Raw genomic sequence first — 15,937 nt, 5'->3', positions numbered from 1 at the left:
CTAAGAAGACACCATGTAGAATGTACCCTTTTTGTACTCTGATGAAACAAGTATGTCATGTATTTTAATCTTATGCTGCATAAGCTTGGTATTTTCTTCCGCATATGGACTTTTCATTTCTACCATATGGTTTCTAGAAAAGTTTTAGTGTGTGTGTGTGTGTGTGTGTGTACGCATGTATGTGCATGCAGGCACACACATGCTCCTGAAGATGAGGAAACGGCTTTTGACCCCCTGGAACTGGAATTATACAAGGGGCTCTGAACCACCATGGAGGAGCTGAGTCCACAGCTGGCACCCTGCTAGGGTCAGTAACCGATCTTAGTTGCTGAGCCATCTCTCCAGCCCTCATATGAATTTCTTAGGTTATATATGGATTACTGATATACACGATTGACGTAACTGCTTTAAATTTATAATCAAATGAAGGGAGAAAAAATGTCTTCATGATTTGCGTTCTCACCATTTAAAAGGGTGTACTTGTGAGTTGAGAATGATCTTTATTTTTAAAATGAGCATATTTTATGCTTTCTTTAGGCTGGAATGATAAAAAGTGATAATGAAGAGTATTTCATTGAACCTTTGGAAAGGGGCAAGCAGATGGAGGAAGAAAAAGGAAGAATTCATGTGGTCTACAAGAGATCTGCGGTGGAGCAGCCTTCTAGAGATGTGTCTGAAGACTTCTACTACAGGGGTAGGCATCTTAACAAGGCTTAATAATTAAATACATATTTAAGGAATGATTAAAAAATTTTTAACACCAGTCAAGAGAACTTGCTTAACATATGCTCTTGTGAAATGTCAAAGCTGAATAGGGATTTCTATTGTAATCAAGGTCAGCTTTTCATTTCACGAGTTGGCTGTATTCTGTGCCAGTGAGTCATTACATGCAGGTATACTTTTCATGATTTCTTTTAAAAGTTGTCCACTAAAACTATGGTCTTTTAGTCCATCTGGTGCGGGAGAATTGTCTGTATTTTGTCAATCATGTTATAAATAAATGCTGATTGGCCAGGCAGGAAATATAGGTGGGAAAACCAGACAGGAAGTAGAAATGATGTAATAAGAACAGGAGAATTCTAGAAAGGAGGAAGTTGATTCCTCCCACTCCTGCCCAGACCACCGAAGCAACAGGATGTGAGCTGCCAGTTAACAAAAGGTACTGAGCCACCTGGCTAACATAGATCAGAAATGGGTTAATCAAGATGTGAGAGTTAGCAAGTGAGAGGCTAGAACGAATGGGCCAATCAGCTTTATAATTTATGGAGACCTATGTGTGATTTTCTTTAGGGCTAAACAATATTGGGGTAAAGGGTGGGGCAGAAACACAAACAAGCCAGCCCTCATGTTATACCCATCTTAAAGTTTGCAATTATTTATTCTTTACAGAAATATTTAAATTTGCACTATTTGTGTCATTGCTGAGGTTCATAAGTAAAATGTATTAATACAGTGAAGTTATGTTTTAAGACCAAACTGATAGCTGCTTGACTTGGAAGTCTATTTAGCACAACACAAACGAACAAACAAACGAATAAATAATCTTTTCTGGTTTGGTAGAGAAATAAGTTAAGTTCTTCAGCAGAATTTATTTTTAAATAGATTGAAAATCTAAACCTTATGGCCCCTGAAGTTTTTCTGATTTTGTTGGTGTAATGAAACCTGAACATAGGTTATAACAACAGAAGACTTTAGCCAATATCTGCAAATGAGAACAGACCCTCCAATCTGGACCTGGTTACTCTCCTCCAAGCTAAACCTGATTACTTCCTTCCAAGCTGGACCTCATTACTCTCTTCCAATCTGAACCCCGTCACTCCCTTCCAAGCTGAACCCCGTCACGCTTTCCAAGCTGGACCTCACCACTCCCTTCCAGTTCTCCATGGCACCAATTTCTGTAAATGTTAGTCCCAGTGCCTTTCATTGGTATAATATTTACAGGAGGGAAATCTTACTAATGTTTTAATAAGAAAATTTCAGGATCTGTTGTGTTTAGTAGAATAGAAATGGACTGAGAGTGGATCCTGTATGTAACACTTACCTAAGCATTCACAAGGCCCTGGGTTTGTTTCCCAGAAACACACACACACCGGGGTGGGGGGGGGGAGATAAGTTGTTTCTGGCAGTTATTGGAAGTATTAGTCCTGGCAGCAGCAGCAGCACACCCAGATTATGTTAAAGTTCATAACAATACACACATTGGAGGCTGACTTCCTTAATCATGAGCAGAAGCTTGCCCTATAGTGAAAGTAGACCACGGGCTAAGGTGACCCACTCAGGAGAGGGCTGCAGGGGCCATGGGAGGAGGTAAAACAGTTTGTTTCTTCTCTCTCAGTTAACTCAGTACCTGTACCAGGATGTCCCAAGATAAAGCTTAACATGAAATCAATGCATTTTATTTTCATATTTATGGTGCTCTGATGTAGCTACTGGTGATATCAGCTGATCTATTCTTAAGTATAGCTAACTATTTGTGTCAGAAATTTAACTTTCTTCCCTAGGACAAGAAGAGATCAGATTCACAAATTTAAACACCAGATTATATCTTTTCAATTCTCTTCCTGTCAAATGACTAGAGGGGTCAGTATTTCTTATAGGTGAAATGTAGTCTGCGTATACTTTAGGAATGTATTTTTATGACATATATCATTTAAAATGTACTGAGTTAGAAAGGTATACTGTCCAAATATCTTTACTTGCAAGTGTTCATTGCAAAGAGTCATTGGTCTGGTTCAGGGCCTCTGGTTTCTACTACACTACAGATGCTGGGCTCTCTCTGGAACTCCTCTTGGTTATTTTGTTGTTGTCCTGTGTTGCACAGATCCTGCAGCTTAGGGTCTGTGGTTAGGTCCCTTCACGTGCAGCAAATCATAGATGGGGTGGATGTTGGGCAGGCCAAGTCATAACCCTGGTTCTGGGCCTGGGTATCTGCAGGGTTAGTCTGCCTGCCAGTTCTTCCCTAACCTTACCACCAGGGCGAGTTCTCCAGCATTGCCCTGGTTAATCTAGCATTGCCCTGGCGAGGAGCTTAGCTTTGTAATTACAGATTACAAATGAGATCTCCAAGTCTGTGGGACTGGCACATGAAGACATAAATTCAGATTTCCACTGCCCAAATCAAAACTGAGCATGGTGGTATGTGCTTATAACCCTTTGCTGGTAAAATGGAGACAGGTGGATCTTGAACACTCACCAGCTAGCCTGCCCAGCCAAAATGGTCAGCTCCCGGTTCAATGAAAAACCCTATGTCAAAAATGAAGGTGGAGAGTAATAGAGGAAGATATCCAAAGCTGTGCCCTGGCCCCACGCACAGGCAAGCATCACTTCCCCCCACAACCTCCCGACACAAGCACAGTTAGAGACCTTCAGGACTATAACTTTGTCATTGTGAGTTATGGTCAGTGAAGAGTTGGCAGTTTGGGTAAAGTATAGCTCTTCCTGTCCCTGTCAGGGGGTGTACTGTCCTTCTAGTTAGCAATAAACAAGAACTTGGCACACTTGTGATAGAGACGCTTCTCTATGTCATCATGACCCTCTGTGTCATCACGTGGGGAAGTTTCGTTTGCTTCTCTCTAGTCATGGCTACAGGACTGGAAAACCACCCTTTTTTGGCATCTCTAGTCTGTACAAAAGGATTTTCTGTCTTCTTCTGTTTATGGAATTGATAATTATATATGAATTAAAAATTAACCCCCCACTATTAAGTCATTTGTCTAAACTCAGATTTAAAACACACCACACACACACACACACACACACACACACACACCCCTGACCATCCCTAAAGACTGCTCACACTGTTATCATCAGAGATTTGCTTCAGGCAGTCTATGGGGGATGGGTGTGCTTGCATGGCATCATTCAGCTTTTCATATTTTGTATTGAGTCTTTAGGCCCTTAGGCTTCTCTCCTCACATTACGAGCTATTCATTCACTGGTAGCTCTGTGTTAGAGTAATTTTTGTGATTACTTCCTACCAGTGGGAAGCAAGGACTCGTAAGCCTTTATCTCCTAGCTTCCTTTCAGAGTTTTTCATTTTTCTACAGGAACCGAAGTGCTTGCGTTGCTGGTGTGGTTGTCATGGTGCCCTGAAGGAGTGTCTTTGTCGCAGGTGGGAAACATGGAGTAGTCAGAAATGATTTAGGAGTTGCTCCTGGTTACTGGGGAGTGAAACTACAGAAGAAGCAGGAGTAATGGAAAGTCTTAGCCTTGGTGATGCTAGGGACTGGGTAGATGCCGAGTCCTCTTTGAATTTAGGCATGTGAATAGGTGCCCTAACCTTTTGCTTTGGGAGAGTCTCATGACCTGTACATGGATCAAAGAGAATCTTTGATGGGCTTTGTAAAAGGAAAATATGAAATGATAGAAATTCATTTTAGCAGATAATTTTATTTGTAAATGATGCATGGAAGATATTACTGTAATATGAGGATATGCCATTGAGCAAGCATTCCTTTCAATAGTGTTAGATTATAAATTTTCACAGCTAGTTTATAATCTAAACTGAGATCATTTGTTCAGCTACTTCTATTGAATTCATATGAAAATGCTATTTGCGTATGTGGGATTTCTTTAGTATATTTCAGTCTGTTTATAATAATTACAAAGAGAATGAATTTGGTATGGAGATTGTCTTATTCCATGAAGTAATCAGAAAGTAGAGTGAAGCAATAGTGAAAACAATAGTAAAGGGATTTAAACATGCAAACATGAACAATAATAATTGGTTTTAAATATTTAACTGCTAAGTTGTGAGTGTTAACAATATACTTGCTATGTTTTCCAAGTTTGGTCTCACTTTCAGAACTCCTGTGTGCTTTTTCCATGTGCCATGTTTTTTTTTTTTTTTTTGTCTTTGTCCTGAATGATCCCCTTATAAGATATGTGGTTCTTAAAAACATATTTATTTATTTTTGAAATGAAACAGTTCACAAATTTCCATGTCATCCTTGCTTGGGGAGCCATGCTAATCTCTNTTTTTTTTTTTTTTTTTGTCTTTGTCCTGAATGATCCCCTTATAAGATATGTGGTTCTTAAAAACATATTTATTTATTTTTGAAAATTACTGTTTTCTTGGTGTTTCATACTGTTTGATATCTGTACTTATAAAATGCCATCAAACAGGCTTCTAGTGACAAGAACTTGGAATATTAGAGTTTACATTTATCTTTTAAACCCTTAAGCTATTAATTCCCAATTTTGGATGACATGTAGGCAAAGCAAGCATGGGGTTTTGATGGTGTTGTCTGTTGTCCTTCCTCTTATCTAACCGGCAACCTTCATGGAAGTCACTGTCAGTATTATTGATTGGCTTCTAAGAAGTAGAGTTCAGTTAAGCAGGTTGGAAACAAAATATGTTGCTCTGGGCTCTTGTCAATGTCCCTTTGTCTTTTGTAACTACCCAGCATTTGAGAGAAGCATGAGTTTGGTTCAGGTAGTGTTGTCATGATCTTTGTTTCCTGGACCACGTTCCATCCCTTACCAGCATCTTTCCTTAAATTAATGGAGAAATATTCTGTAAGACTGTTGTCAGTTCAGACTTAGACCAATAGGCATGCCTGGTATATATGAAGATTATATTTATACTCTTGTAATTTGAGTCATGGATATTATACAAAATATAACAGTGGCTATTTTGATTCTTTTTTTATTAAAAATTCCATATTTCATGAGTTGTAAAAATCTTTCTTAGTTATTGTTCAGCTCACCATGGTGTGCACAAGACTCAACTCAATTCTTTCTGTTGTAATCTTGTGACAGTTACGATAAAACAACACAGGTAACCAAAATTAGCTTCATGTTTTGCATCTGGGGAACTCAGTAAATGGGAAATGAAGAGGTTAAGCTGTAAACAGAGATTGTGCTTTAGTTTCCTGGCCACCAAGACCCAGATAATCACACAGAAACTATATAAGTTACAACACTGTTTTGCCAATAACTTAGGCGTATTCCTAGCTATCCCTTACATCTTAAATAACCCATTATATTAATCTGTGTATCACCACGATACTGTGGCCTACCAGTAAGGTTCCATTGTCTTTCTCCTTTGGCAGCTACATGGCTTCCCTCTGACACTGCCTTCTTTCTCTGTCCATTAAATTTAGTTTTCCCACCTCGCTAATATTCTGCTCTGCCATAGGCCAAGGTACCTTCTTTATTAACCAGTGGTAATAAAACATATTCACAGAATACAGAGGGGAATCCCACATCATTAAGCAATATCAGTAATAAAGTGGACATAAGTTTTAATTAATAGAGTGATGACAGTGGACGCAGTGTAGCCAAGTACTTAAGATCGCTGCTGCTTTGACTCCTGCCGTGATGCCTCTAAACTGTGAGCTGAAACAAACCATTTCTCCCCTCAGTTGCTTTTGTCAGGATATTTTTTCATCCCCATGTCAGGAGAAGAAACTAAGTCTGTCCCACATTCCAGTGTTGGCTTTTGCCATCTTTCTTCCTTGGTGCCCATCTAAGAAATCATTGCAAGACCATGAGCCTTTCCCCTATACTTTCTTCTACCAGTTTACAAGTCCATGTCTGATGTTCAAGTCTTTGGTACTTTCTGCCAGCCATTTAGGTCCTCTGTGGTTCATAGAAACTTTAGGATTGCTTTTATTATTTCCTTTTTAAAATGCTATTTGACCTTTGATAGGGATTGTATGGGATCGGTAGCTTGTCTTCTGTGTGTGAATATTTTCATATTTACTCTCTGAGTGAGTAAACGCTTACAGGGATCACAGATCCTACCTGATGTCCTCAGTCATTAAGAAGACCATAGACTTCAGTTTCCCAATGTCTTTAGGTTGGCTTCATAATTTAATCCTTCATAACTATTATTTTCTTTAGTAATTACCATATGGAAACCCCATTTTTTCCAAGTTCCATAGAATTTTACCACTTGATCATTTTGCACAATGTATGTTGATTATAATTATCCTCCCCAACTTTTCCCAGATCTACTGGGCCTCATTTGTGGCTGTGCTTGCTGCCGCGCACCACGCCCCTGTGTCTGCGCTGTGTGCGCTGGCACCCAGTTCGCGAGCTTCGGGCAAGGGGGCTGGAGGTTAAAATACACAGACACACACAGACAGAGAGACAGCAACAAAAGTCATCCTTGAATTCCCTAAGAATACCTTCTTTAATGTGTTCAGTGGCAGATTATATAGAGATAGCCACACCCCAGCCAAACCCACCAGAAATCACTCTCCTCCCATCAGGTGTCTTTAGCTGTTGGCTCTACCTTCAGCTTTCCAACATGATGGAGGTTTGTTCACCAGCTCTGGGAGCCATGCTCACCCACCCAACTCTGGGAAGCAGCAGCAGGTCCATGCTGCCACCAAGCAACTTGTAGCACGCTGCCCATAAACCTTTTTTGTCCGTATGAGTAAAAGCTAAATCTACCATGCAGCCACGCAGCATGCTGAGTGTTTTGGAGATGCCTCTCAGTACTGTGGCAGGAATCCACCATGCTGTGCTCAAACCCGTTTTTATGATTTTTTTAGGTCTGATGTGGAAACTCGAGAGTCCCTTGTTGGTACCCTAAATGTAGCTGGAGATTTTTCTCCGTCCCACCTGGTCCACTGGACCTGTTTCTGTCCTGCCTGCTGGCTTCCTCAGCTGCTTATAAAATAATCATTCAGAGGCTTTATATTAATTATAATTATTTGCCTGATGAATTGGCCTTTTTACTGGCTAGCTCTACATATAAATTAACCCATTTTTAATAATCTGTGTATCACAATGTGTCCTATGGCTTACTGGCAATTTCTCTGGCATCTTTCTCCTTGGGTGACTGCTGGTGTCTCCCTGACTCCACCTTCTTTTCTCCCTGTTTCTCAGTTGGGATTTCCTATCTAGCTATATTCTGCCATAGGAAAAAGTAGCTTCTTTATTAACCAATGGTAATAGTGCATATTTACAGTATACGAGGGGCATCCCACATGAGCTCCTAACAATTTTTAACATAATTTTAAAAGGTACATGGAGATACTCATAGCTCAATTCAACTAGATGTAAGTATAATCTGTGAATGATAGGTAAACATGTTTGCTGTAGTGTATTTCACCCAAAGTACATGCACTAACTAGCTTGGTAAAGTTTTAACTTACCAAACTCTCAGTTTCCTCATTTGTATGCAGGAAAAAATAATAGTGCATATTTCAAAGCCCTAAAATAAAACACCAAAATAAAGAACCACTTTTAAATTCCTTGTACTTACTAAGTGCTCAATTTTAAGTTAACTCTTACTATTTTTAGTATGACTATATCTTCTCATAAATAAGAGAATGCTATCTATTGTGGCAGGTGACTGACTCCATGGTGCAGGAAACTGTGGCTGAAGGTTAAACCAGTAACTGTAGTTACTGGTTTCTCATATCTCAACTGACTTGGAAGCAAGGCACAGAATAAGAAAGGGGATTGGGCTATGTAGACCTCAAAGCCAATCCTTCAAAGAGCCACCTTCTCCAGCAAAGTGCTACCTCCCAATGGGCACACAGCCTAATAAAGCAGGGCCACTAGCTTGTGACCAAGTGTTCAAGCACACAAACCTGTGGGATGGTTCATTTCCTGTCCTTTGTACTGCAGTGGGCCTCTAGTTATTCTCCTACCCCTGAACCTGTTTGTCTTGGCCCTGTTTAAGGTGGGAAGTTTTATATATATATGGTTGTTTATTCCTACTATGTGTATATGAACACATACTGATGAACTGCTATCATTTCTACATTGTAGAACATGCAGACTACACATTACAGAACATACCCAAGCATAGGTATTGTAATGAATACAATAAACGGAAGTATATAAAGTCACATAATTTCTCTCTGTTCTGGTAGATGTTTTTAAGCATGCTTATACTGTAAGAAGTCTGCTTTGGAGACCGCTCTGTAGTGATCATTGTAAACTGCGATACACTGTATGCCATCATCTAGGCTGAAATTCCTTGTTGAATAAAATATGAATTTTTTAAAATATGAATTCTTCTTTTAATTCATGTCCCACCTTACCCCCAATGTTTCCTATCTTAGTATTCTTTAGTGATTCTCATTTCCTATTTGCTAGTCTTTATTTTGGGTTTGCTTAACTAAACTGTCTCCTAAAATTCTTTCATTCAGACTTAAGTTTTCTCATTGTACCTATTAGACGGTTTATTTTTATGCAATAGAATGTATCCTTACTTTTCCTGGAAAACGCTAGACACTTTCCGTGAAAAAGGAGCAACTATCTGCCTTAGATTTGGTAGAATCTGAAAGAGGAAGATAATGTACCTGAATCCCTAGTTATGATATGGTTTGTCTATTTTAGTTTGTGGTCACCTTTTATTTTTCTTTTAAGATTTCTTTATTTTTATTTTATGTTACTGCCTGTGTGTGTATGCACTATGTGTATGTTCTGCCTGAGAAAGCCAAGAGAGGGCATCAGATATTCTGAAAGTAGAGTGGTAGAAAATTTATAGGTGCCCTGTGGGTACTGGGACTAGAACCTGGGTCCTCTGCAAGAACAACAAGCTGCCTCTTCAGGCTCTGACCTTTTATTTTCCCTAACTATATAATATTCTTTGGAAAAAAAATTTTCCCTGAAGTTTCTTACTTAGAATAGTTTGAAGGAAGTCACTTTTTAATATGCAACATTGTATATAATTGATGAAGAATATACTATAAATCAGGTTGTGAGAGAAAATTATAGTGTTTTCAGATGGTTAAATCTCTTAAGGGAAGTCACTGCTCTACATAAACACTTTCCAACAGGGCTTGAATAGATGTTTGATTTTGCACTGAATTGTGTTTTTTGAAGAAAGCTTTCCTAGTGTCAGAAGGCCTCTGTTTTATGTAGGTAGTTTCCTAATACGTACATAATTGAGTCCATTATAAAAACTGTTGGAGACTTAACTGTCCTCAAATTATTGATGTTTATGAATAATTCAGTTTGCTTCTACAAACCATGTTTATACATATATTCAGGATTATGGGGTGGTAAGTTGCTGCTATTCATATAATGACATTTTTCTTACCAAATTGTTGGAAGGAAAATAACAAGAATATTAATTGAATAGCATACCTGCTCCTCATTAAAAAACAAACAAAAAACCCGTATGATCCTTTGTTCCCACTTTAAGTTTATGAATAAACCACTCCAGTCTGGCACAGCGTTACTGACTCTCTCTGAACTCAGAGGCAATGTTTAGTGAGAGTGGAACATGTTCTGCGAGGATTTCCTCTTAGTAATTTAGAAGATAAAGAAAAAACACACTGCCCCTTGCAATGAATAGGAGCCTGAGGTGTTTGGAAGTTTCGGAAGTTTGCGCTGCAGCTATGGTAATGCCTTGAGCAAAGAGGTCTTCATTATCTCAGCTCACAGAGCTCTTGGGAGGCGATGACATCATTGTGGCTTCTCTCACCTCAGAATCCAGGCAGGAGACACTTAGCGTCTTTGTCAGACGTGTGTAGAAAAGAAGGCACAAAGAAAGAGCTTCCCGCAGAGTCGGGGGAGGCTTCGCGACTCCTTCTTGGTTCTTTGTGAAAGCCCATGACTGGACTTGTAGAAGATTAACCCCCTTCACGTTTCTGCAAAAACATTAAATAGATGCAAAGCAGCTCCGCCACTTTCTTCCTCTCTGGGAGCTCAGTATTCTGGTGGGCAGTGAATTATTTTCAATTCCCTCAGAGAGGCCATGGCAGTCAATGGGAGCTGTGAATGAGGGCCCTCTGAAGGGCTTGGTTGTGGGTTTTCACCGTTCTTTATAGCATTATTCCTCTGAAAGAGACCCCTCTAAGAGTGGGGTCAGCCTAGAGACCTTTATAGTGCGTGAAGTAATCCATCCTTTAATCTCTTCCTTCCTGTGGGAAAATCAGCACAGATAAAAAAAAACAAAAAGATGGGGGGTGAGCTCATATTTACAGTCTGTTTGGCCATTTATTTTCCATTTTCTTTTTTTTGAGTTCTCTCTATAATTGTGGTATACTTCCTAATTTGGTTTTTTAATAAAGAAGAAACTCTGAAAAAAACTTAATTTTGTGCTCATACTTTTATCTAGTTTCTGATAACTTTTCTAGTATGTCATCAATCTAGCAAATGTTGCTTATCGAAGAAAATAGTACTTATCAGTTTATTATTGCAGTTTGGTATCTCCTATGCCATTTCCATATTTTATTTAGATATTCTGTATGTGTAATGATTATGTGTTTTTACATAGAGATCAAGATGCTGTGTTGGAGGGCAGCAGGATTTATTTAATGACAAAATCAATACTGAGAAGACAAATGATAGCTTGCTTTGGAGTTGCTCTAGTAATTAGGAGATGAGATGGCGAGACAAAGCTTGTTTATCTGTTTGTTGACTTACTTTTCAAACAGGGTCTCCCATTGCAGCTGAGGCAGTCTTGAGCTCTCTTCCATCCTCTTGCCTCTGTTCTGCTATATTACAGGTGTAAGCTACCTTACCTGCCTGAGAAGACTTCTATTTACTTTTAATTTATGATTTTCAAAATCTACATTTGCATTCTCATGCCACATTTATTTAAAAAGCCTTTGAGGTATATGAGTCTAAGAAAAGTAGGTAACGTCTCACTTCAGGTTCTTATGTGTTGCCAGTTTGGCACTGGCATCTATAAAGATCCCCTCTCATAGCAGGTTCCAGGAGCAGTTTAAAAACTTGAGGTTACAGCCAGGCAATGGCAGTTCACACCTTTAATCCCAGAACTCAGGAGGCAGAGGCAGGTGGATCTCTGAGGCCAGCCAGGTCTACTAAGCAAATTCCAGGACAGCCAGGGCTGTTATGCAGAGAAACTGTCTCAAAACAAAACAACAACAACAAAAACAGAAACAATCAAACCCTTGTGTTCACAAAGGGGGAAAAAAAGGGAAGAAATAGCAACTAATATTTTATTGTAAAACATAATTGACAGAAAGATATATTTTACATACAATTTTCATAAGGTATAGAGTAAAAAGTCCTTTATAGTTTCTAGTTATTGGAACTGAAAGTTAGCTGCCTCTGATTGTCTTTGAAGCAGTATAGGGTATAAGATAGAAAGACAGACAGACAGACAGACAGACAGACAGACAGACAGAGAGACAGAGAGACAGAGACAGAGAAAGAATTGAAGGAAGAAGTATGGTAGTCTTAGGAAAAGAAGTGAATGAAAAGAATCCGATTCCTTTATCAACATGTGTTGAAATAGGAGCGGCGGCAGGGCTGCGTCCCCGGCACCCGGCCGCCCCCATGGCTAGCTTATGCCCAGAAATAATTACACGGAAACTGTATTCTTTCAAACACTGCCTGGCCCGGCTAGTTCCAGTTTCTTATTGGCTAGCTCTTACATATTGTTCTAACCCATTTCTAATATTCTGTGTAGCCCATGAGTTGGCTTACCAGTGAGGATCTTAACCTGCGTCTGTCTGGAGCGGGAGAATCATGGCGACTCTTCCTCTAACCTTCTTTCTCCCAGAATTCTCTTCTGTATACTCCGCCTACCTAATTTTCTATCCAATAAAATGGGCCAAGGCAGTTTCTTTATTAGTAAGAAATCATTCCCACATCAAACATGACCTCCTTTCTGTTCTTTTCCCCGCTTAGAACTGAACTAGGAGAAAATGAATAGTATGCTAGCAGCCTCCCCCATGCCTTACCACCTGATTTAGGGGCAGGTAAACCAGGAAAACTATCAACACACCATGAAACCATGAAGTTTTAGACAAAACAATGCTACCTACAGTGCAATGCAGTCTCCTTACTTTGGATTAAGGATGTATTTTTCTTTTAATATGTAAAGCATAGGAAGCAGTCTGTGTCCCTTCATTAAATCACCTGGGCCACCCCAGGGAGAAAGGGGCAAGGAGACTTGCTGTCATTTGTCAGGAGGCTGGGGAAAGCAGCCTGGGCTGTAGAAGCCTGCAGACTCAGCTGAAGCTGCCTGTCTCCAGAGGGACTTAGGAAATCGAAGCCTGGTAGTACAGAGTACTGGATGTTGGTCTCCAGGAGTTAAGGACTAGCAGTTTGGGTTCACTTACACTCAGCCAATAGCTGTGAGAACCCAGGGCACCTTTCTCTTTCGTGCTTGTAGCCACTATGCTGATGGAAATGTTAGGTCTGGGGATTTTTAGTTTCTTTTAGAGAAGTGGCCTCGGTATGTAGCTGAGGATGACCTTGAAGCTCTGATATTACAGATTCTAGGTCCCAAGTGCTGGGATGACAAGCATGTCCTACCACTACTGGTAAATACTATGCTGGGAAGCTAACCCAGGGTTTTCTGTGTTCTACCAGCTGAGCTACACTCCGTGCCCAGCTTGCAAACTTTTTGAAGCCTCTTTGTACTCATTACATCCTAGATAGTGTATTTTCAAAGTGGAGGCATGAGGGTACTTTTTTTTTGTATGTGTGTAAAAATAAGGTGTTGGCTGTCATGTTTTAAAGGGATCTTTCAAGTCATGAAAACTAGGACGGAATTCATCTTGTTTTGCAACAGCACTTTATTTGAAATTCTTACTTGCTTTCTCTATTTCAGTAAGGGCATCATGAGCTTCAGTTTCCTCTCAGCTGTGCACACAGTTTGTTGCTGGTCTTCTGTTGTATGAGGCCACTTGTTCATTTCCCGGCCACCCAGACTCTAGAAATAATCACACAGAAACTATATTATTTGAAACACTGTTTGCCCAATTACTCTAGTATATTATAGCAAGCTCTTACATATTAAATTGACCCCATTTCTAGTATTTTATATTTTACTATGAGGCTCATGACCTACTGGCAAGGTTCCAGCTGGTGGCTCGCATCTTTCTCCTCTGGTGACTTCATGACTCTTCTCTGACTCTGCCTTTTTTTCCCCCCAGCATTCAGTTTAGTTTTCCCCACCTAGCTCCACTCTGCCCTATCAGGCCAAGTCAGTTCATTGATTCATTAACCAATAAAAGCAACACATAGACAGAAGGATCTCCCATATCAGTCTTCTTTGTAGGTGCCAACACTATTTCCAATGGTGCAGCTTAAGTCCCCCCTTCAAATTGCATCTGCAGAGCTCAGGTCCCTGCTTTAAACATCCATCACTTTCCAACCTCCTGCCCAGCCTCTCCTCGTCCTGGTCCCAGGTGTGATCTGGAGCCACCCCAGCTGGCAATCTTCCATGTCACTCACTGTCTACACTGACATTTCATTCTCTGGAAGTTCAGCTTTCCATGTAGTGCACGCTTCATGGAACGAAACGCTTTTTCCTCCATTCGGCCTTCCCTTTCTTGATGCAGGGCTTCACTCTGGCCATTCTGCAGTAGAAAAGACAGTGCAAAACCTGAATATAAGCCCCACTTGACATCGTAGAAGGGAACGGTCTCGTGGGAGAGGTTTTTATTCAGTGATGGTCCCATGACTGAATGCAGTACCCTAGATGTCTGAAGAACAGATAAAGAGAAGCCACCATAGAAAGAATCTCCTGGCTTGGACTGTAGTCTCTGGTAGCATAATTTTCTAAGTTCGGTGGCTCCTGGGGAGCTCATAGTGACACTTCATTGCCCAGGACATAAAAAGGAACTTTAAACATTTAGCCAGAATTTCTTTATCAACCCCCTCCCCCGTGTGTGTGTGTGTGTGTGTGTGTGTGTGTGTGTGTGTGTGTGTGTGAGAGAGAGAGAGAGAGAGAGAGAGAGAGAGAGGCAGAGAGAGAGAGAGGCAGTGAGGGGGAGGGGAGGGAGAGGGAGAGGGAGTAACTGGCCATGACTATGAACATGCCATGATTGCTTGCATACCTATTATATGGGCACATGTGCCATAGCCTATGTGTGAAAGTCAGAGTCCATCCGCCTGGAATATTGATCCTTATGTCCCATCTTGCTTGAGGCAGGGTCCCTTGCTCAGATGCCAGGCGAGCCGGCCTGTGAGCTGGGACTTCTCCCGTCTCCACCTTCCACCTCACCATGGATACTCTGGGAATACAGATGTCCACTAAAGTACTCATCTTTATACTTCTGAGGATTTAAACTTAACATCTTCACACATACACTGATTTTTTTTATTCTGAACTGAAGTTATGGAAAAGAAGCCACATGGTGCATTGAACTTTCTGCAAAAGTTGAGTAGCCGATTATAATTTCAGCAATTGTGGAAAAGGTTGAAATGTTCCAAGCCCAAAGCCTAATTACAAGGTATCTTGGGCTGTCTTCCTCCCTTCCCCTTGAGTAGTCACTAGGTCTTCACCTCCATGTGTGGCCTAACCTCTTTGCAGCTATTAGGTAAGTCTTTTTGGAATGGATACTTTTCCACCATCACAGAAGTAAGAATGTTGTTGGATAGCATCTGAGGCTATAGCAGGGATTTCCACACTTGTGATGCCTGAAACCCTACATTAGGAAAGCATGTGGATTTGAGCCTTTTCCTTTTCAGTGGGCTGAGATGCTGTGCACAGGCCTGACAGCCTGAGTTCAATCCCCGAATCCCAGAAGGTGACAGGAAAGAACTAGTAGCCAAAAGATGCCCTCTGATGCCCACAGACAGACCCATGGTGTGTGTGCACCTGCAGACACAGGTGCAGGCACACACACATACCAAAATAAAGTAAATAAGCAAACCAACAAAATCTAAATTCACATGTATAGACATATATAAACATTATGTATATATGCATATATACATACACGCACACATATACACACACACATATATAAGGATTGTAAAAATGCGACAATAAATCAGAATATAGAATTTGGAGTGACCCAAATCGGTGTTTCTAAGCCATGAACACTCACATTTGACTCCCTATAACCCACTTTGAGGTGAAAGATATGCTTTTTGATTTGTCAGTGTTGGTTTTACATTGTCATTACCCGTTAAGCCATGTCCCAGGCTCTTTTTTTTTTACCCTAATAGCTGAGGAAAAGGGGGGGGTGTCATCATTGTGAAGTTAAGGAGACAGTAGTGGAAAGTTTAAGAAGATAAAAAAAAAACCAACTATTTT

The 15,937-nt window shown here is 40.3% G+C and overlaps 1 protein-coding gene and 1 long non-coding RNA gene across 2 annotated transcripts in view; one reads left to right on the top strand and one right to left on the bottom strand.

Annotated features, from left to right (window-relative positions):
• The window catches only part of Adamts3 (ADAM metallopeptidase with thrombospondin type 1 motif 3), a 206,238-nt gene that overhangs the window by 109,870 nt on the left and 80,431 nt on the right, over positions 1-15,937 (top strand). The window contains exon 4 of the mRNA XM_050150175.1: positions 538-694. Coding sequence (XP_050006132.1) covers positions 538-694 — 157 coding nt within the window. The remainder of the gene's footprint in view (positions 1-537; positions 695-15,937) is intronic.
• Positions 5,778-10,573, bottom strand: LOC126506511 (uncharacterized). Its single transcript, XR_007593238.1, has 3 exons — positions 10,397-10,573; positions 8,109-8,167; positions 5,778-5,845 (listed from the first exon to the last, which is right to left on the bottom strand). It is a non-coding gene; the product is annotated as an uncharacterized lncRNA (long non-coding RNA).

This window comes from Alexandromys fortis, unplaced genomic scaffold (genome assembly GCF_014885135.2).
Source record: "Alexandromys fortis isolate MF-2015 unplaced genomic scaffold, M_Fortis_MF-2015_v1.1 scaffold_0, whole genome shotgun sequence".
NCBI classification, from domain to species: domain Eukaryota; kingdom Metazoa; phylum Chordata; class Mammalia; order Rodentia; family Cricetidae; genus Alexandromys; species Alexandromys fortis.
Note: the sequence above shows the minus strand (reverse complement) of the source record. Positions and strands in the feature narration are given on the sequence as shown.